Source organism: Condylura cristata, unplaced genomic scaffold, assembly GCF_000260355.1.
Source record: "Condylura cristata isolate star-nosed mole 26May11 unplaced genomic scaffold, ConCri1.0 scaffold00007, whole genome shotgun sequence".
NCBI lineage: Eukaryota > Metazoa > Chordata > Mammalia > Eulipotyphla > Talpidae > Condylura > Condylura cristata.
Genome location: NW_004567108.1, coordinates 14217330 through 14238712, shown reverse-complemented (window position 1 = coordinate 14238712; position 21383 = coordinate 14217330). Strand labels below are relative to the sequence as shown.

The following is a 21383-nucleotide window of genomic DNA, read 5'->3' as shown; positions in this document are numbered from 1 at the left end:
TATATCACATCTATATATAAAATATACATAAAAAATTCTTTCCTCTAAACTCTCAGTTCCCTCTTCTAAAAGCAACTAATCTCAAAGGTCCTTTTGTAGCTATTCAAAAATGTTCTAGGCAAATACAGAGAACTAGGTATAAGTAGACTATTTCCATCCTCTTTTACACAAATAGTAACCTTTTAAGTTCTCTGTTGTGGGTCTTGCTTTAATTACTGAAGTGCCCACTGGAAATACTAATTTATTAATTTACTAATCCTCACAATAATCCTACCAAAATTATATTATTATAATCCTATGCCCTTCAATTCTATACGTAAGAAAATTGAGATTCAATAGGATAAATACCTAGTTAATGGTCACACACACGTGTAGGACTTGACTCCAAAGAGTCTGGCTACAGAGTACATGGCTTTTACCAGTTGCACATTATAGCCTCCACCTGATGACCTCCCCCCCTTTTTTTTTTTAAGATTTATGCATATAGAACCGGGGTACAGGCCAGAGGTGCGGGGTGGTGAGAGGCTTCACCTGAGACAGTGGGGAGCCGAACAGGCAGATCAAGGAAACACACTGCTGAGGGGAGCAGTGGGCAGGTCAGGAGAGGTCTGCCGCGCCATGTGATCACCTCCGGGGCAAGCAGGGATGTTGTGCTTTAACCCGCTGCGCCACCAGGGAGGGCCCCCCCTTTTTTTTTAAACAAATATCTGCCCCATAATTTACTCAACCTAGCCCTATTGATGACCATTTCAATTTTTCTAATTTCCTCCCTTTGTGACTAAGCCTGTCCATATGACAATTCAAACATATGAAGAGAAATTCCAGAGATAGTTTTTTTAAAGGATTTATTTATTTATGCATACAGAACTGGGGTATGGGGTAGAGGTGCAGGGGAAGTGAGAGGATTCACAGAGACAGAGTGGGGAGCAGAACAGACAGATTGACTGAAATACACTGCTAAGGGAGCAGCAGGAGAGTCAGGAGAGGTCTGCCGCACCATGTGGGTCACTCCCTGGCCAGGGATCAAACTCGTGCTGCAATGGCAGCGGATAGCTTCATAGTGCTGCGCTTTAACCCCTTGTGCCACCCAGAAGGGCTCCTGTTTTTTATTTTAATAAAAATGTATTTAATCATTGAATGTCACATATTTATTGAAAAATCAGGTCCTAGTTTGTATCCAAGCAACTTAAAAGTGAAGGTTCTAACCTCTACGTTAGAGTTTGGATCCTTGCCTACACACACACACACCTGCATACCCAGGTTGCTTTCACCTAGTACTTTTTCACTCACTCAGGTACAATTATTGACTGAATGTCCACCATGAGCTACCTGTTAAAAATGGACAGCACAAAGGTAGGCTGCTCAGTGACCACAAGAGAAGGAAATGCAAAGGGCTGTCTGGCAGTTTGCCAGAGGAAAATGTTCCTCTGCTTTGTGGGATATTTGTTGTGTGCTTCTATGTGAGCTGATACTTTTTCCTATTTATACTTTTCCAACAGAGCTTTGGGTAGCATTAGAAGATAGGACTGACCTTAAACTCTTTTTTTTTTTTAAGGTTTATTTTTATTTATGTATGTACGCACGAACTGGGGTGTAGGCCAGAGGCTGGAGTATGTGTGAGAGGTTTCACCAGAGACAGAGTGGGGATACTGACTGAAATTCACTGCTGAGGGGAACAGGGATGGGACAGGAGAGGTCTGCCGCACTATGAGGGTCAGCTCCCTGGCTGGGATGGAACTAGGGAGGCTGCCCCTGACCTTAAATTCTTAATATTTCAAAGACAAGGAGCCACAAACCTGGGTGTTATTAATAGACGGAGAATTATTTAATATCGGCATAACAGGAACTTTGAACCAGCGGGAGAGAGACTTCTGAGGAGATTTGACCCACACCCTAAAGATCACATGGAAATAGGCGCTTAGCTAGAGAACCTTAAGAGTAAGATGGAAGCAGATGTTAGCTCATCTCCATCCTCATTCCCTATTACTCTAAAATGTGGGTTGTCATCATTGAGTCAAACAGCCCCTAGAAACAGCTGGCGTTTCAGTCTTTAAAAACGTTGCTCATTTGTTGGTGACAGTTTTCTGTGAGTGAGTGGACCCTGCATTGTGCAAAGTCTACAGAATCATCACATCCCAAACGTACTTGGCCACACTGGGTAGGAAGCAGGATGAAGTAACTACTGTAAGGTAGGGTAGTTTGAAGGGAGGAAGACTTGGTGTGGTGGGTTAAAAAGCAAGTCATTATTTCTTGTCTAAAGATTGAGACAGAAGCTAAAAACAAAACCAAAAAGCAAGCCATCACTTTGTTGATCAAAGTCCCACAGCTCTGATTAATTATTGGAAGAAGTCACTTAACTTTTTTTCCTATGGAGTCTGGAAAAGGGGGCAAGAGAGGTGCTTTGTGCTAAGCTCAGACGTCTCTAGCTAGTTTCTCTTGCCTGCTGGTACTTCCCGGATCACCTTGTTTGATCTCCAGAACCAACCACAAAGTTACATTCATTATTGTTGCTACTATCACCCAAGATAGAAACACAGACAGAGAGATGAAGTGGCTTACGAGGACACAGGGACAGGATGGGGCATCTACGTAATTTGTAGGGCCCCGCGTAAAGTGAGAATGTGGGTTCTTCCCCTTCCTTCAGCAGGTGGGCCATTCTCAAGGAACTGCAGCCTGTGCCAGGCCACAAACAATATCTGCTTGGGCGTGAGCCTGGCACTCTGGCCACTCAACTTGTGGTGGCACTGCCAGGTGCAGTGCACTGTGCAGGAATGCTGCTGTGTTACCCCTCAGAGACATGGAACAGGTGAGGGGGGCATTGTGCCAGACCCTGATCTTACTTTTTTTTTTTTAAATATTTATTCATTTATGAAAACAAGATTATGCATACCCCTGGTGTAGGCCAGGGGTACAGGGTGGGGGTGTGTGAAATGACTCACCAGAGGCAGAGTGGGGAACAGAACAGGCCGACTGACTGAAACACACTGCTGAGGGGTGCAGTGGGCAGGAGAGGTCTGCTCTGCCAGTACACTGGAGGGTACACTGGCTGTACCATACCAGGCTGGCTGGGGATGGAACCCAAGCGGCTGCCAATAGCTTGATAGAGCTGTCTTTGGCCCCTACACCACCAGGGAGGCCCTGATCTTACCTAGTCAGTGCCCTGGTATGCTCCAGTGAGGGGGTTGTGAAATCTGGACAAATGGCTTGTGTGGATAAAAAGAAAATTCTACTTTTTGCTTTATTGTAAAACAGAGGTAGAAAGTCTTCTTCTGGGGCCTCTCTGGTGGCACAAGGGTTAAAGCACAGCACTATGAAGCTATCTGCAGCCTCTGCAGCACCAGTTTGACCCCCAGGCCAGGGAGCTGACCCACAAGGCACTGCAGACCTCTCATGTCTCACCCACCACTCCCCTCATCAGTGTAGTTCAGTCAGCCTGCCTGTTCTGCTCCCCATTCTGTCTCTGGTGAATTCTCTCACCACCTCCTCACAACTCTAGCCTGTACCCCAGTTATTGTATACACAAATAAATTAATTAAAAAAAAAAAGTCTGCTTCTGTCCTGCCAGGCCATCTTTAGAGGTGGAGTCCTGTTCACTGTAAGAAACCTGGGGTAAGAAATAAAGGAGGTCCTCCCTGGTGGCGCAGTGGGTTAAAGCACAGCACTGAGTTCGATTCCCACCTGTCCCAGAGGTGACCACATGGCGAGGTAGACCTCTCCTGACCAGCTCGCTGCTCCCCTCAGCAGTGTACTTCTTAGATCTGCCTGTTCTGCTCCCCGCTCTGTCTCTGGTGAAGCCTCTCACGGCCCTCTGGCCTGTACCCCAGTTCTGTATGTGAAAATAAATGAATCTTTAAAAAAAATAAAATAAAGTATCAAAAAGTCCATGTAGACTGGATCCCAGTCATGTTTGCAAGTTGCAGGAAGAAGCAGCATGAGATAGTGGACTTACTGCTCCCTCACATCTATAAGGATCCTTGTAGAATAAGCGAGTCAAGTAACTTTAGGTTCTTACATGTTGCCAAACACAGAATGAACTAGCTCTGTAAGATCAGGGATTACTATGAAGTTACGAAAAATGTTTATCCTTTATCAGTTTACTAAATTTGTTAGAAATCAATTAGTTAATTGAAAATGTTGGAAATTTAAAAATGGCTTCTTTGTTAACAAACAAATAATTATGTATTCTTTCTGTATATGTCACTAACCAAAGTAAAACAATGTGCAAAAAATACCGCAAGTGGCAATCATTCAGAGAAATCAAATCTTGGCCTCCCAACCCTGATTCTCATTTTGACTCTGAATAGCCCCTTTAACACATTCTTTTAATCAATTTTGATTTGGTTTCCAAGCCGGGAGGATTTCAGTTGACACTTGCATCTCTTTTCTCATCTGAAAAACAGGTGGCCTCGGCGCTATTGTACGGGATATGTGTGGTTGTTGTTGTTTTTAATTTTTATTTTACTTACTTTTGCATGCATAGAGAAACTGGTGTAGGATACAGGTGCCAGGCAGGGGGTGAGAGGATTCACTAGACAGAGTGGAGAGCAGAACAGGTGGATCTACTGAAATACGCTGCAGTGGGAACAGCTTGCGAGGCAGGAGAGATCTGCTGTGCCATGCGGATCACCTCCCTCGCCCTGATAGGACTCAGACTGCAGCGGTGATAGCACTGAGACTTAACCCTTAAGACTACCCTTATGGCTAGTCTTAATGGTGACAACCTAATTTAAAAAAATGAATTTATTGCTTTCGGTTAGATTTTAGGTTTATTTGTAGTAGCCATTGATAGGACTGATAATGAAAAAGTTAACTACAAATACTAATTATTAGTTTTTCCACTGCACTAAATTTCTTGAGAACTGGAGAATTTCTTATGCATGTACAGCTAAAAATGCTTGGCATCAAATGTGGAATTTAAATGACATGTCTTTGCAATCTTCCTGAAAATGAAAGGTTTATGGATCACTTGGGAGAGTGGACAAAATAGACCTACTAAGGGCTTTTGATAGTCTATTAGGAACAGGAAGTAAAACATGGTTTGCATAGATAAAATCAACAAGGTCTTTTATGATTAAATAGTCAAACCTATTCCTGTGTAGCAGTTAAGCTTTTGGTTGTCTCTTTTTTTGTCCCCACCCACCCACTCCCAAAACCTCATTTTTGTTGATATTTAAAATAATAACCCTGATAATAGATTTGGCTATGGATACGGTGAAAGAGAATGCATCATACATTTGAAAATTTTATTCCAAAGCGCAGAGTCACAGCGGTAAACCTAGTGGCTCATAACTTAGAGACCGCAGGCTCATTGGGCGACAGACATTCTTACTAACCAATTGCCGGGGAGTCCGGAAAGAACTCTCTCTGGATTGGTCAAGGAAAGCCTCCTTTTAGCTTCGTTTAAGAATGGGCTTAGCTTGTGTGTCGGCCGGCCGCGCCTCTGGCCAATCAAAAAGCGACGAGGGGCGGGCTTTGTCGCAAAGTGGAGCCTATCCTGGAAGGTGAAACTCCGCCCATCAGACCTACCTACCGCGGACAGGGGGCGTGGCCTCCGGCCCAGCGATCCAGAGGATCCGGGACGCGCACGGAGTGGGCGGAGCCCGCGGGCTGGGCGGGGCCAGTGTTGTCAGCGGCGGAGCCGGATGCGGGCGGCGCCGTGGCCGCCGCGGCGCTGGGGATGGGAGGAGCCCCAGCCGCCAGCGCTGGTGGCCGCCGCCGCTGCGGAGCCGGAGCCAGAGCGGCCGCCTCTGCTCCCGCGCGACGCTGCTTCCTAGGGCGGCGGTATGCTGGGGAAAGGCGTAGTCGGCGGTGGCGGCGGCACCAAGGCGCCTAAGCCCTCTTTCGTGTCCTATGTGCGCCCCGAGGTGAGGGGGCGTCGCGCGGGCTGGGCGTCGGGTGGAGCGGCCGCGGCTGGGGCGCCGGGAGCTCCATCTGTGCGGTGCCGGCGTGGGCGCTGGGTGCCGGTGTGCGAGGGGGGATCTGGGCGGGCGAGGCTTTGGGGGGCGGGCGAGGCTTTGGGAGGCGTGCTGGGGCGTCCCCTCTGGCGCGGTGGCGACCCCGGCGCGGGCAGGCAGGTGCCCGAGGTGGGGCCCGGCTCGCGGGCCGGCAGGTGAAGTGCCGGAGTGGGGGTGGTGCGTGGCCCGGCGCGCCTCTGCCATCGCTGGAGAGGAACTGGGGTTCAGGGCTGCGCGGGAGCGGAGGCGGGGTGGTCCGGACCCGGTGAGGGCCGGCCGAGAGCCAGTCCCGCGGCTGAGTCTGCCCTGCCCTTGAAATTTCCCAGCGAGACTTGACACTGTCGGGTCCCTGCTGCTGCTTTTCAGTGTTGTTTGCTGCTGCAGGCGGGATACTGTGCGCAGCGGGGTGCACGCGGTGGGTCGGTCCTGGTCTCTACCTTTTTCTTATGAATTGTGCTCTGTCCTTCGCCGCGGGGCTCATTCCACCGCCCCGCCCCCCTTTTACTTCATCCCCCTCACCACTCTTGCTTTCCTCCTGGAATTTTACTGAGAAGTTCAATTCATTCATTTAGGAAATATTTGTTGAGCTCTTACTCTGTGCCAGGCACTGTTCAACACGCTTGAGATTATGCATCCGTGAGCAAAACAAAGATCCTTGCTCTCCTGGAGCTTATTGGAGGGAGAGAGGAGTAAACAATAGATAAGACGCATGTAAGTGATTAGATGGTATATTAAGTGTTAAGTGTCACAGGAAAGAAAAGGCACGCGTTTCCTCCTTGCTTCAGTGACATTTGTGCAAAGATGCTTGGGAAGAGTAGTACAGATAGAGGAAAGCATCTGGAATGTTGGAGGAACATCCAGGAAGCCCAGCCCTGCAGCAAAACCCTGTGGGTGAGGCAGAGTGATAGGATAGGCGAGGGGATTACCCAGGTAGGCCAGGGCTGCTTTGAGCTTTGGTCTCCCAGTCCCAGTGCCCAATTAGGTGTGTTTTCGTTTTGGATTCCTGCTTTGACTTTTCTTTCTCCTCCCTCTCTCCAACACCATCACAAGCTCTACCAAGTTGGTTGTCTCCACAAGTCTTCCCTCCTCCGTCTGTAAAGCAAAGGCAGGTGGGCTGTGGAAGAGCAATCTTGATCTGGAACTGCTTCTGCAAGACACTCAAGCACAGGAAACCTTTGCATATGTATCTTCGCATTCAGAACGTGTGTGTTTTCTTCCGTGGAGAGAATGCTTCAAATGGGTCTTATTTTTAGTCTTAATTTTAACCACTTCCTCTGTGGAGGCTTGATAAGGAGGCAGGGTCATTTTGAATTTTCAGCAAAAGTAAGTAATGTGGTCAGTTTCTCTTTGTTTTTTTGTGTTTGTTTGACTGAGTGTTGGTTGAAGTACAGCTAATCTTTAACCTTTCGTCTTCAGTGAGATTAAGCACAGAGTGGAGAGTCTTCTGAAAGGTGGCCAATGTTCAAGAATGTTCAGATTTTTCATCACCAAGTGCACATGTTGTAATTAGACTTGTTTTCGTGCTTTGCCCACAGTGCCTGGTGTATATCCTTTGAGGGATAGTTAGGGAAGGGGAGTGGTTCAGCCTGAAGTGGTCACATTTTTCAGATCCTTTTATTTTAGTTGGCAGTTTGTTCTCTTGCATTAAAATAATGCAAGGTAGGCACTGCTTCTTTGTTGTAATCTGTCTCTGAAAGTATTTTGTAACAGAGGTTAAGACTGTGATCTAAATTGTGGGTGGTTTTTAAAAGATAGGGGAATCACAGACTTTGAGGTGTAGCTATGTGCAGCTGAGCTGTGAGTCTGTTAACCTTCTCTTGACTCACTCCGAAGGAAGAGTCCCACAGCACCCTTCTGAAAATTGTCATTCTGTTCCTTCTTCCCCTCGTCTGGCCGTCAATTTTATTGCCTTGATGGTCTTGTTACAAGGCAGGGAGAAGGACACCCCTGAACCCCAAACCTGCCTGCTCTAAATAGTTTCTGCCACCCGCCACATCAAGATAAAACATATAAGGCCTTTAATGGAAAACAACTTTAATACAATCAGTGTGCAAAATAGCAAACATAAAGACTACACTTTCTTTTTTTTTTTTTTAAGATTTTTTTTTATTTATGCATACAGAACTGGGGTACAGGCCAGAGATGCGGAGGGTGAGAGAATTCACCAGGGACAGAGTGGGGAGCAGAGCAGGCAGATCGGGGAGCAGAACAGGCAGATCGACGAGGTACACTGCTGAGGGGAGCAGCAGGGTCAGGAGAGGTCTGCCGAGCCATGTGGTCACCTCCGGGGCAGGCGGGGATCGAACTCATGCGGAAGTGGCTTAAGCTTCTGCAGTGCATTAACCCGCTGCGCCACCAGGGAGGCCCAAGACTACACTTTCTAAATCAAACACCCGAAGTTACCCATCCCCTGATGGGTAAAAGTCCACCGAAAAGGGATTGGCCCAAAGCAAGGCCTGAAAGCTGCGCAAGACTAAAGCACCTTCTGGCCGGGACCCATGGGAAAAGGTCAGCAAGTCTAGGAGGAAAGGGGCTAACTCAAAATCAGGATAAACGCTGCCACACGGGTCTCTCACCCACATCTGTATCAACCAGTCCAGCACCAAGAAACAAGACGAAGCTTCTTCATATATCTCTCTGCTCCACGTGCCTCCCTCAGGTCTCCTCCTGGCTCTCCATCATGCTTCCATCCTCTTCAGTCTCCTCTCTAGATTCTTCTCCCTGCTCAGCTCCATCCTCCTCCTGGGTTGAGCAGGGAACCTGGAACCACCCCTTTTCCTGGGGGCCCCCTCTTACAGTCTGTCTTCCTTGAACTTTGAAAATACTTTGCTTTTGTTAGCTGGGAAATTCCAATTTCTCAGACTTCTTTTTTTTTTTCCTGGTAGATCTGGAACTGCCAGAACAACTATCACACCTTACAATGTGATGACACCTGTGGTGGCAATGTACCTGTTCTTGTCTGGTCAGATCTTGGAATGTTCTACAGCCGCTGCCCCTAGTACATCAGAGAGTCTAGCCAGAGTCAGCACTTTGTTAAAAGCAGAAGTGCTTAACTGGACGAAGTGTCTGAAGATGATGCTTTGAAACCAACTGACTTACTACTTTTTCATATGACCAGAAAGAATTGGCCTGGACAACCTAAAATTAGCATAGTAGTTAACTCCCTTACTTTTAAAAACTCTGGAACTTCTAACTTGGGCCCTTTTATCATTGATTCACCTAAAGTAGTGAATGTGAAAGTAAAAACTTTGAATTATGGGCCTTCTCTGGTGGTGTAGGGGTTAAATCTCAGTGCTACCATGCAATCAGCTCTGACACCTGAGTTCCCTGAGTTTGATCCCTGGCTAGGGAGCCACCCACATACAGTGCCACAGACCTCTCCTGTCTCCCTGCTGCTCCCCTCAGCGGTGTACTTCAGTAGATCTGCCTGTTCTGCTTTTCTGTCTCTGGTGAATCCTCTTACCCCTTCCATTCCCCCCATCGCCCCCCACCTCTGGCCTACATCCCAATTCTTTTTTTTTTTAAAGATTTATTTATTTGTGCATATAAAACTGGGATACAGGCCAGAGGCTCAGGGGCGGAGAGAGGCTTCACCGGAGACAAAGTGGAGAACAGAACAGGCAGATCAATGAAGTACACTGATGAGGGGAGCAGCGGGCGTCAGGAGAGGTCTGCCACGCCATGTGGTCTCCTCCGGGGCAGGCGGGGAATCGAACTCCTGAGGAAGCGGCTTTAGATTCTCAGTGCTGTGCTTTAACCCGCTGCGCCACCAGGGAGGGCCACACCCCAATTCTTTTATGCATAAACAAATAAATCTTTATGACACAAACAAACAAAAACGACCTTTAAGACCTTTGGGCATGTTTTGTGAGCTCTGCCTAGAGGATTAAAAATCATAAAGTGAGTGGGCAGCTGACTAGTGAGTGGGCAGCTGATGACTTTGGAAGGCAGACAGGAGGGAGACACATGGGGTTGTCCTGGGGTACCTGGACAGCACCCCTGTTCCAGTATAGTCCCAGGCGCAGGCTGCAAGGCTGTCCTCTGTGCAAGGGAACCACTGGGTATTGGGTTCTTCTGGGAGGCATTTGGTTGTAGTTGTGGGTACCAGGTTCTTTTTTCCTGTGAAATAAATCATGTGTCTAAGTTATTATTTCAGAAACCATAAGTTTTCATTATAGAAAAATAGGAGAATTTCACATATGCTAAAAAGTTTTTTAAAAGAAAATTCGTAGGCTTATTAATTTGGAGTGTGTCCTATCAGATATGTGTGTAGGTGTGTGTATATATGTGGTTGTTGGTTTTTTTTTTTTGTTTGTTTGTTTGTTTTTCTTTTTTGCCAAAATGGGATTCATATTGCTGAGCATATTTTGTAATCGGCCTTGTTCACCAGAAATATATATGTACATGCTTTTGCATGTCAGTTGTTAATCCATAATGTCGTTTTAAACTAGACCCTTCATTACAGGAACACACAATGGGAGAAGTTTCTTGAAGAGCCAAGGAAAGGGCCTTTAGACGCTTTTCTACTTAGTCACCTTCTTTGGTGCTGAGTGGTATTTTTGATCTTCAGGATTGTCAGTTTTCAGCTCATTTTACTGGAAGTTGTAAGCACTGTGATAAGAAATATTTGGTGTCTGAAATATTTGGTGTTTGTAAGTAAAGAACCATTAGGTGGTCCTAAGAGGAAGTTCCGATTTAATAAGACGCCTGTTCCATTGTGATAAGGGAGTTGAATTGAAGCTTCAAGGAGCGTGTGTGTTGGTCTCAGAAACTAAAGCCAGAAAAAATCCAACGTCTAGGGTCTGTTGTACTTTGTCCATATTTGTGTGGTATCCAGATACAGCTGACAAATTTTCTGGTAGTGTTAAGGTCAGTGTGTGACTTGAATGTACAACTGTTTATTCAGTACTCATTTGCAGATTTGGAAGAGAAAATATAATCTATTCTTATGTCCTTCCCAGGGGCACAGTGGTTTTGCAGAACACTGGAACCTAGTTTTCAAGAAAGGTTTTATGTAGCAGTGGGAGAAAAGGTAAGAAGAGAGATGGAGATGAGAAGGGTCCAAATCCAGATTTACGTGCTGGTTTTTTTCTTTTCTTTTATCCATCAGGGAAAATAATGCATTAGATTGCCTAGTCCTCACTTCAGCCCATTTCTTTTGGTGGGCAGAAGTGAACCTAACAGCCTATATTCTGTATTCCTGTGTGTGTATGTGTGTGTGTGTGTGTGAACTACTAAAACTTCGTAGGCACTTCTGAACCAGGAACTGTGCATCTCATTTTATCCTTTCAGCTATCAGATGGGGTGGATATTATTATTATTGTCCCTTTTGTGTGTGAAGATGTGGAAAGTGACCATAGAGGTTTAATGCCTTTGCTCAGTGCTTACACTGAGCACAGTGGGTGTCTGATCCCAGCGGGGTCTTAGCTTCCCATTCACATATACAAGCACTGGCAGCAGTGAGACATATTTACAGTTCCAGCTGCTTTCTTATTCATGCTCTCTAGTGATTTCTCTCAGCTTTTGTTAGGTAATCTACCAGGTGATTGCGACTGGGTATAGGGCCCCTTGGAGATACAGTTGATTCAGCAGATATCTACTCACACCTATTGCTATCAGGTACTATTCTAGATTCTGGGGATATAAAACAGGAAATCAGTGAGAGTATTTTTAGGTGGAACACAGTTGTACCAGACCACTAACTTGATGACATTGATGAATTGATGATGAGATTGGTTTGTACTAAAAATAGACCTTCTTCCTCAGTTCTAGCAGTTAATAAAAGATACCCTTCCAAGCAACATCTAGATGTGTGACTTTTGTTTAAAGCCTCTATAATTTTTTCTTCATTCCAGACTGATTTTTTGAGGACAGATTTTTTTCTCCTCAAGTTTAGAAGTCATTGACTGTAATATAACAGACCTTTAGAGAACATTAAAAGTGCTCTTGGGGGCCCTCCCTGGTGGCGCAGCGGGTTAAAGCACTGCACTGAGAAGCTTAGGCCACTTCCGCATGAGTTCGATTCCCGCCTGCCCCGGAGGTGACTACAGGGCGCGGCAGACCTCTCCTGACCCGCCCGCTGCTCCCCTCAGTAGTGTACTTCGTAGATCTGCCTGTTCTGCTCCACGCTCTGTCTCTGGTGAATCCTCTCACCCTCTGCATCTCTGGCCTGTACCCCAGTTCTGTATGAATAAATAAATAAATCTTTAAAAAAAAAAAGTGCTCTTGAAGCGATCACTTTCTTAGCTGTGGCTTTAGCCCAATGATCTGCCCAAAGCTTCCGCTTTTCTCCTCTGCATGCGCTTCCTGTGGCATCTCCCTGGGTCATATCCAACACCACAGGACTTCAGCAGATGGAGCAGCCGAAGATGTCTTGAGGCCAAGGCGAGCAGCACTTCCTGCATCCTGACCAACGCGCTGCCACCAGCAACCCCCACCTCAGAGCCCACCGCTCTTCTGCATCTGACTTCTGTCTCTAATTTGGAAGCCAGGGTTGTTATCAAAATCATAGGCTGTGGGGAAATCGCCTCCTTAGAAATTTAAAATTCGTCTGCACACATCCTCATCCTCAACAGAATGCATGACAATCTTGGAATAATTCCACATTCATCTATCCTACATGACAGCCTCCTTGGAGAGAGTTGGATGTTAAGGGGGCAGTTTTTAAAAAAAAATCACTCTAAGATGTGTAACTTACTTTTATGATAAGGACAATGTAATACCCTTGCAGGCTTTAGAAGTTAGAAAAATGAACTTGCCCTTAGTTATGCCACCCTGAGCAAAGCAGTTATTCCCACATGTTGGTGTGTCTGTGTGTCTATATCATATGGTTGTGTTCATACCAGGTTTGTGAAAGTGGATAACCCGAGTGTGGTTGTGTTAGAACATGGTGTCAGTGGAGCATCTACTTTGGATTTTTTTCCAGATGGGAACCACCCTCAGTTTTTCAACTTCCTCTTGTGACTTCTGAAGTGTTTTCAGACACCAAGAACAGTAGGCTTGAGGCTTTAATGAATCCTATAGTATAGGCCTTTTGACAGAGGTGGGGAGGTAGGATTGAGTTGGTATTCCTCTCATAACTTCTCCTGTTGATTTGGGGGAAGAATTGGGGAGGCGAAAGTGGAGAGGGAATCTAGGAGGGCGAGGTGGAAGGACAGCAGGGCCTCACCCCTCCTTGAGTCCTCTCTGCATACCTCCCTAGGCTAGCTAGCCTCACAGCGCTAAGGAAAGTAAACACGACTGGCCCCTCTCCCTGCTAGCTGTGCGTGAGGCCTCAGAGCACAGCTATGTTCCTGCCTGAAAACAGTGACAACACAACACCGTATCTGATGGGCACAGGTGAACACGTGTGAGTAATAACTGACTATGCGTGTCGAGGCCGCAGCAGGTCTCTTGTCATGGTATCACGTGGGTGAGGGCTGCTGCTGCTAAGATTCATTCGCTCTTGGTCAGGGCCATCTGAATGCTTCACGAAGTGCTTTGTCATTAGTCTTAGAATACAGAACCCCTGCTGGCTGAGGTATTATTGAAAGCGGAGCCTTGGTTGTTGTGGTTGTTACCAACATATTGTGCCAGGAAGGTTCAATGTATGGTTGAAAACTTATTCTTAGAGTATTTTTCACTGCCTCTAAAAGTTTCTCTTCCTCTTTTCTTTGTTCCTTTATACAAATGAAAATGATATGATTATGTGTAAAATCCCAGCCTAATGAGAACACTTTTGAAACAAGTTGAGTTTTTTCATTGGTAATATTTGCCTTTGACATTTTGCTAGTTTCCTTCTGTGGGCTCATGTTTCCTTTTCCCTGATTTCTACTTAATCTCTCTGCCAGAGAAGCCAAATTGTGTCCATTAATCACACCTGCTTAATGATTACTTAAGATATGAATAAGTAAAATCAAATTACCTCTGGGAGGACCTGCTCTGCTTATCTATTTCAAAGGCAGTTGCAAGGCCATGCTGTTGTGCTTTCACATGTAAATGCCTTTTCTAAAATAAAACGGACAGTGCTTTTCTAGTGCAGTAACCTTCATTCCTGGGAGAGCTGGCTGGTGCACAGCCTTTCAGGGCTGTCCTCCTTGGGGATGAGGCCTACAGCCGCAAGGGAGGCAGGGCTTGTGTGTGGGACCCTGGCCACTGTGGTGAACTGTTTTGAGATCTCCTGCCCATTGTGACAGACTGTCTACCGCTGTTTCAGTCACTGGTCCTGAGCCTCTGGGTATATTGCTTTTGTTTCTGCTAAGACAGCTTAAAAATACCCGAGAGGGGGCCCTCCCTAGTGGCGCAAAGGGTTAAGATGCAACACTGCAAGCTGGCCGCAGCCACCTCAGTGAGATCCCCCACCCTGGAGGTGACCCACATGGCACGGCAGACCTCTCCTATGTTGCCCGCTGCTCCCCTCAGCAGTGTGCTTTGTCAGTGGGCATGTTCTGCTCCCCGCTCTGTCTCTGGTGAATCCTCTCACCGCCGCTGCACTCTGGCCTGTATCCCATTTCTGTATGCATAAATAGACAAATCTTAAAAAAAAAAAAATACGGGGCCCTCCCTGGTGGCGCAGTGGGTTAAAGCACAGCACTGAGAAGCTAAAGCCACTTCCGCATGAGTTCGATTCCTGCCTGCCCAGGAGGAGATCCACATCCACAGACCTCTCCTGACCCGCCTGCTGCTCCCCCCAGCAGTGTACTTTGTCCATCTGCCTGTTCTGCTCCCCACTCTGTCTCTGGTGATCCTCTCACCCTCCGCATCTCTGGCCTGTACCCTAGTTCTATATGAATGAATAAATAAATCTTAAAAAAAAAATACTTGATGGCCTAGGGGTTAAATCTCAGCACTACCACAGCTATTACCAGAGTTCAGTCCACGGCCGGGGGCTGACCCATCATGTGTGGTGCAGCAGACCTCTTCTGCTGTTCCTGCCCGCTGCTCCCCTCCACAGTGTATTTCAGTAGATCTGCCTGTTCTGCTTCCCAGTCTGTCTGGTGAATGCTTCCCCACCCTGAACTTCTGGCCTGCACTCCTGTTTTTCTATGCAAAGATAACTAAATCTTTAAAATCAAAAAGAAAATCCCTGGGAAGACTTTGGTGAAGGTAATGAGCCCCGTTTTTTGGATCAAAAGTCTCATTGTGTTCCTGCCTTTTTCCCAGACATAAATTGAATTCCAGTTTTGCTCTAACCCCTTGAAATCCACTTACCAGCATGACTTCATGTTCTGCTCCCCATTCTTTCCTCGCCTGTCACATTGGCCAGCCCAGCCATCTCTCTGCAGGCTTATTTTGAACATGAGAACAAATAACCTTTCTACCCAGTTTACATGATACATAGCAGATACTCAACATTGCTCAATGTTGTTATTAAAAATGTTTTCTTAAATGGGCACGAGGGCCCAGGGGCTCACAGGAACCAGGCGGTCAGGGCGTCAGTCCTCAATGCTTGCATAAAGTGTGTGGACCGGGGTACTAGGGAAGGTGATTTCTGAAGAGTAGACTCCAGGTGCTCTGCAGGGATGTGCGTGACTGTCCCCTCCTCTCTGTCACGTCATGGTCACCATTCCATGTGGTCCTCCGTGATCCTGTCCGTTCCTTCTTGTTGATTCCTGTTTTCTCTTGCTCAAACACCATGAAGAAGCTGCGCCAAGGCTTGTAGCTGCTCCTTAGGATAATACACTTCCCTGTTATTTATGTAGCAATTCTGGCGGAGGAGCAGCGGGGTGGGGGGCGGGGCACAGAGGGCAGTGCCATGTGTCTCTGCAGCTGCTGGTGTCACATCAGTTGCTTAAGTGATACGGCCCCGAGGCCCCCAGCTGCCACCTGGCACCTTTCTTACTGGTAATGGCCCAATGCTGCCCTCTCTACTTTCATTCATGCTCCTCAGCAAGAATCATCCTCACCAAGCCTTTGAACAATCCAAACACTATCAAATTCTCCCCGGTCAGGAACTTCGGCTAGAGAGGAAGTAATGAGACCCAAGCACCATTATAAGCTCAGAACCCTCCGTTCCCCAGCTTGATACCAATAAGAGGGTCTGCGTGCAGGGTCTGAAGTGGCACTCCCGAGCATAGCGTGGGTAGCGTGGGTCTTGTTCCTCCAGCAGGACAGTAATGTCCTTCTGGGCAGGACTGGGTGCCAGCCACCCATCCCAGAGGACTGCTGAGAAGGTAGCTGATGCGAGTGTTCCTGCAAGGGCTTCATTGCTTCTGGAGAGTGGGTTGGGAAGTTGTTAGGTCTCGGAGGCTCGCCAAATCTTCCTCCGTCTTCGCGCCTAATAGTCGGTGTTGGCATGGGCGTCTGCTTTAGACTGTTCCTTTCAGCTGTCGCCAAGGCACATAGTGTGGCACACCAGTGGCCTGCATGACTGCCTTATGCCCATTTGTGCCCTGTGATGTGTCTCTGGCTGCCCTTTGCTTCTTCAGACAGCTCCTTATTGCACCCAGACCCTGCATGCAGACCCTGTTATTGGTATCAAGCTGGGGAACGGAGGGTTCTGAGCTTATACTGGTGCTTGTGTCTCGCTACTTCCTCTCTAGCCGAAGTTCCTGACCGGGGAGAATTTGATAGTGTTTGGATTGTTCAAAGGCTTGGTGAGGATGATTCTTGCTGAGGAGCATGAATGAGTAATGCTTTCACTTGCTGCTCAATAAGTGATGAGCTGTCAAAATAGAGGGAAGGATTTAGCTTAGGTCTTAGTGAACAAGTTCTTCCTTTAAAAACAAATCTGTAGTCCCTCCCTTAGCACAACACTAAGAAGCTAAAGCCACTTCAGCAGAAGTTCGATCCCCGCCCCGGAGGTGACACACATGGCGCAGCAGACCTCTCCTGACCCGCCCGCTGCTACCCTTGGCAGTGGACTTTGTCAGTCAGCCTGTTCTGCTCCCCACTCTGTCTCTGGTGAATCCTCTCACCGCACCTGTGCCTCTGGCCTGTACCCCAGTTCTGTATGCATAAATAAATAAATCTTAAAAAAATAATCTATAAAAGAAATCTGAAGCAAGGGGGAAAGCAGTGAAAGACAGCTTTTAGAGTGGACCCATAAGTGGCTGTTTGGGCTGGGGGTACCATCAAAGTTGTTGCCTATTGCTTTGTCCTGGAGATTAGTTACAGTTAGAAGGGAACTTGGTGCTATTTTTTTGTAATAAGAAAAAGTTTAAGGTTGGTGGTTGCCTAGAGCTGGGTCCATGTGAGCAGGGGAGCAGGGGAGATGAGGGTGATAGCTAAGAGGTACTAACAGGGCTCCTTAGGGGGCAATGAGCATGTCTAAAATTGACTTTGGTGAGGGTCTTCCCACTCTGAACATACTAAGCACCATTGACTTTTCTGTCCACCGTAAACCGGTGAACTGTATGCTGTGTGGATTGTGTCTTAACAAAGCTTTTGTTATCAAAAGCTCTAGAGTATGAAGTACTGAACTTGGTGTCAGAACTCTCCAGAAGGAGTTCCGACTTCACCACCTACGTAGCTAGATGAGGCACGTTGTTAACCTCTTGGCACTTCCTTGGCTTTAGCTGTAAAGTGGAGCTGAGAATTCTTGACCAGGACTGTTGACAACATAAACACCATGGAACATATGACAGTGGACATGGTGAGACCAGCAAAATAATTCTATTTTAAGTGTTTAAGCTAGACATCCATATTTTTGTGGCTAATAGATGCTTCATCTGGAATGCCCTTCAGAGTTTCCAACTAGCCCAGAGATGGGCATTTATTACTGCCAGGAACTGATCTGTGTGTCGAGTAAGTAGCATTTATTTCAGTAACAGTAAATAGCTGAGTCCTTGTCTTAAGGAGCAGTGGCCTGAGCAGCACTGCGTGCGATCTGGGACTGTCACCCAGACAGTTGTCAGTCGCCTCTTACTACACGCCTGCTCTCCTGGCTTCAGATGCTGCTCTTGGTTCATTGTCAGTAATTCTTGCATGTACCTGCAAGTTAGTGTCTGGTTAAGTAGAGTTGAGCTGTGGTCAGTAGCAGGGCCAATACCTGGCCGTGCTGTCAGAGGGAAAGAGTCTGCTTGGCACCGGTTCTGAAGGAGCAGAGCCCCCAACCAGGAGCCGGCCAGCAGTCCTGGGAGTCAGCTCCAGGAAACCGGTTCCTGAGACTAGACAGTACATGGACTCATTTAGACTCTAGTGTAGCCTCGGTGATACGGCTTCAGGTTTAAGTCTGGTTTGCATAAGCCCCTGCCACTATCAAAGAGGCCAGAAGGTATTTCAGAAAGTGACCTAAGCAAGAAGTGTGATATGATAATAATTCAGTAATACCTAGCACTAATCATACTGTTAGGTAGACAAATCTAGGTAAATCTTTTTAAAAAATATTTATGTTATTTATGCATACAGATTTGGGGTACAAGGCCAGAGGTGCAGGGGGTAAGAGGATTCACCAGAGCCAGAGTGGAGAGCACAATGGGCAGATTGTCAAAGTACACTGCTCGGGAGCAGTGGACCGGTCAGGAGAGATCTGTCGCGCCATGTGGGTCACTTCTGGGGCTGGGGATCAAACTCACACTGAAGAGGCTGCGGCTAGCTTGCAGTGCTGCATCCTGACCCATTACACCACCAGGGAAGGTTAGGTAGATATTTTCAACAGAGCTCTTTCTTTAATTTCTCCAGAGCCATGCCTGGAGAAAGAATATAACCAGAATCAAGAATATTTGTTTATTTGTATGTTTTCATTTGTACATTCTTTTGGCAGACTTTTATTGATAATTTACTTTTCTGTCAGAAGTTGTATATTAGTAGTTAAGGCCAGTGTAGGTCAGCGGTTAGGGAAATAGACAAAGTAAGAGGTTATGGAAGTCACTGCAATACAGGAAGGGGATTGGCTCAAAGAAAGCTTTGCAGAAGATTTGAGCTGTGTGGGTGGTGATTGTCAGAGGAGTGATGGACACGACCAGGAGGTGATAGATTGGGTCAGTCCAGGGGTTACACTGGAAATGCTGCGAGTGGGAGAGTTCACCTAAAGGACACAGGTTTTGAGAAGAGGAGGGATGATCTACTGAGAAAGGAGACTTGAGGAGGAACATCCGGAGACCTGGAACTCATTTCTGCTCATGTCATGTGGCTTAATGACTCTTCAAAGGATGGCAGTCTCATTTCTGACCCCCATTGGATGTGGCCGGGTGTTTGCTCTGTGTCCCATCGTAGCTTACAATCATAAAGGATTTGCTGTGCTGGAATGCTCCAGGTATGTAGGAAAGGAGAGTCCAGTCACAGCAGTGTGTGTGGAAGGCCAGGAGAGGATGTGGGCAGCACGCAGAGGCAGTTTGGGTGAGAAGAAGAGCATGACTCTCGTCGGGTAAGTTGAGGCCGCGGTTCCACTTCGCTTACCCTTGCCTCAGGTTGCTCACCTCCAAGTGAAACCAGTAACGGCAGTTAACAGCGTAATGAGGATTAAATGAGATGACGGAATCTTTTGAAGATTCCTGGTATTTGGTGAATTGACTTCCTCCCATTCCAGTTATTTATTTTTATGTGTCTGTGAATGTCATGAGGGCAGAAGTCATTTCATAGTAATCTTTTTAACCTCAGCATTTGGTATTTTGTACTCGGGAGCTGTCTGTTGAGATGAATTGGCGTCTTTTAGAGATGGATCATCTCACAGCTTTGAGAAGCCAGATGCAGAACTCCAGTGCTGACTCACCGTCCCTCCTCAGTTTCCTTGGAGCCTGTGCTTTGGGCCACTCCTCAGGAACATATTCTGGGAAGAGACCAGATTGACAACATTTTGATGTTGGGCCAGCTGTATGGATGTGGCTTCCAGTAGGTGTGTCTCCTTGGGGCCAGAGCTTGCTGAAGAACGGGTGGGAGTTCGGGTGGGAGTTCTCACTGCTCATCTGGTGTAAACACGGTCGGATGGGGCAGCTTGTGGCTCAGTACTTGACCCTCAGTTGCTGTGTGGACAGTGGCAGCTTTGGGTCCCGGGAATTGTTGGTCCTCACAGTGGGAGCAGGAACTGAGGTAGCTCCTTTTGATCTGTGGAGTAAAACTGTGAGGAAACTGGAAGACTCTGTTATTCATGCCTTTACCTTTCTTTAAATCCGAAACAAACAGAAAGGTAGCGTAACGCTGGGCGGACATGTGGAAATAGGAAATGAGCAACAAAGAACCCCAGTCCTGCACTTAAGCTTGTGTTTATGCTGTTTTCATTGATCCAGACCATGGCGAGACCCTAGATCTGAAGCCTGTATGTGCCTCAGTCAGTGCTAGCTGTCTTTTGTGCTGTGATAGCAAGTTTTGACTCAGCCCAACTAGAATAACAAGAAGTAGTGGTACAGAGTACATGGGTTGGTTTTAATGGAGACATTTGTTGACAGTTTGAATTTCAAATGCGTTTGTTTTGAGGCACCTTATGGAGTTTGAGAAAGTCTGTCATTGTGACCAGTAAAACCGGTTCTCCTTATTAAAGAACCAAGCTTTTTTTCCTACACATTGAATATGCCAGTTAATTGGTGTCAGTAATCAATTTTATCTCATGTTCTGTAGCTCATGAAATGAGACAGACCAATTGTTGAATAGGCAACTGTCAGGAAGTATCACTTAAAAGTTGGTGGTAAAGTGGGCCCTACCTGGTGGCACGATGGGTTAAAGTGCAGCATTGTGAAGCTTGCTGTAGCCACTTCAGAACGAGTTCAGTCTCCACCCTGGAGGTGACCCACATGGTGTGGCAGACCCCTCCTGTCCCTCCTGCTGTTCCCCTCAGCAGTGTACTCTGTTGATCTGCCTGTTCTGCTCCTCATTCTGCCTCTGGTGACTGCTTTCACCACTCCTGCACCTCTGGCCTGTACCCCCGTTCTGTATGCATAAACAAATCTTAAAAAAAAAAAAAGTTAGTGGTAAAGAAAAGCAAAAGATAAGGGAGGAGTCTGGGCCCTTCTCTGAAACCAGGTGACAGAATTAGGAGCTCCAGCCCCAGAGAACGGGGATGGTACAGAGGCAGGTGCCATATTGCCTGGACACTGGCTAACCTGGCTATGAGATCGTGGGAGACACCAGGCCTAGTCATGGCTGGTGCACTTGTACACTGCTGCTAGACAGGCTGCCCCACTTCTGGTCTTTCTGGACTAATAGCACAGACATGCCGGTCTCTAATGGAAGACTCTCTTTTTAGCATTTCACAGTGTGATTGAGCTTTTGGTGATGTCATTCATATTGAATGCCCCAACCTAGATTTTCTATCTTAGTAATTCATAAGTTCCTCTGATTCCTGCTGGGATATTTATGAAGACCTCTCATGGGGCCTCCCTGGTGGCGCAAGTGGTTGAAGTGCAGCACTGTGAAGCTGTCTGCAGCCACTGCAACAAGTTCAGTCCCCAATCAGGGAGATGGCCCATGTGGTGCAGCAGACCTCTCATAAATAAATCTTAAAAAAATCTCTAAGCCAGAAAGAGAAAGAAAAATACCGGATGGTTTCACTCATAGCAGGAGTATAATGGACCAGGC

At 46.9% G+C, this 21383-nt stretch overlaps 1 protein-coding gene across 1 annotated transcript in view; it reads left to right on the top strand.

The window, feature by feature from the left end:
• Nucleotides 1-5656: 5656 nt before the first annotated feature.
• MTMR12 (myotubularin related protein 12) overlaps nucleotides 5657-21383 on the top strand; it is a 51311-nt gene continuing 35584 nt past the window's right edge. The window contains exon 1 of the mRNA XM_004678073.2: nucleotides 5657-5864. Within this exon, the coding sequence (XP_004678130.1) occupies nucleotides 5784-5864 (81 nt within the window). The 5' untranslated portion in view covers nucleotides 5657-5783. The remainder of the gene's footprint in view (nucleotides 5865-21383) is intronic.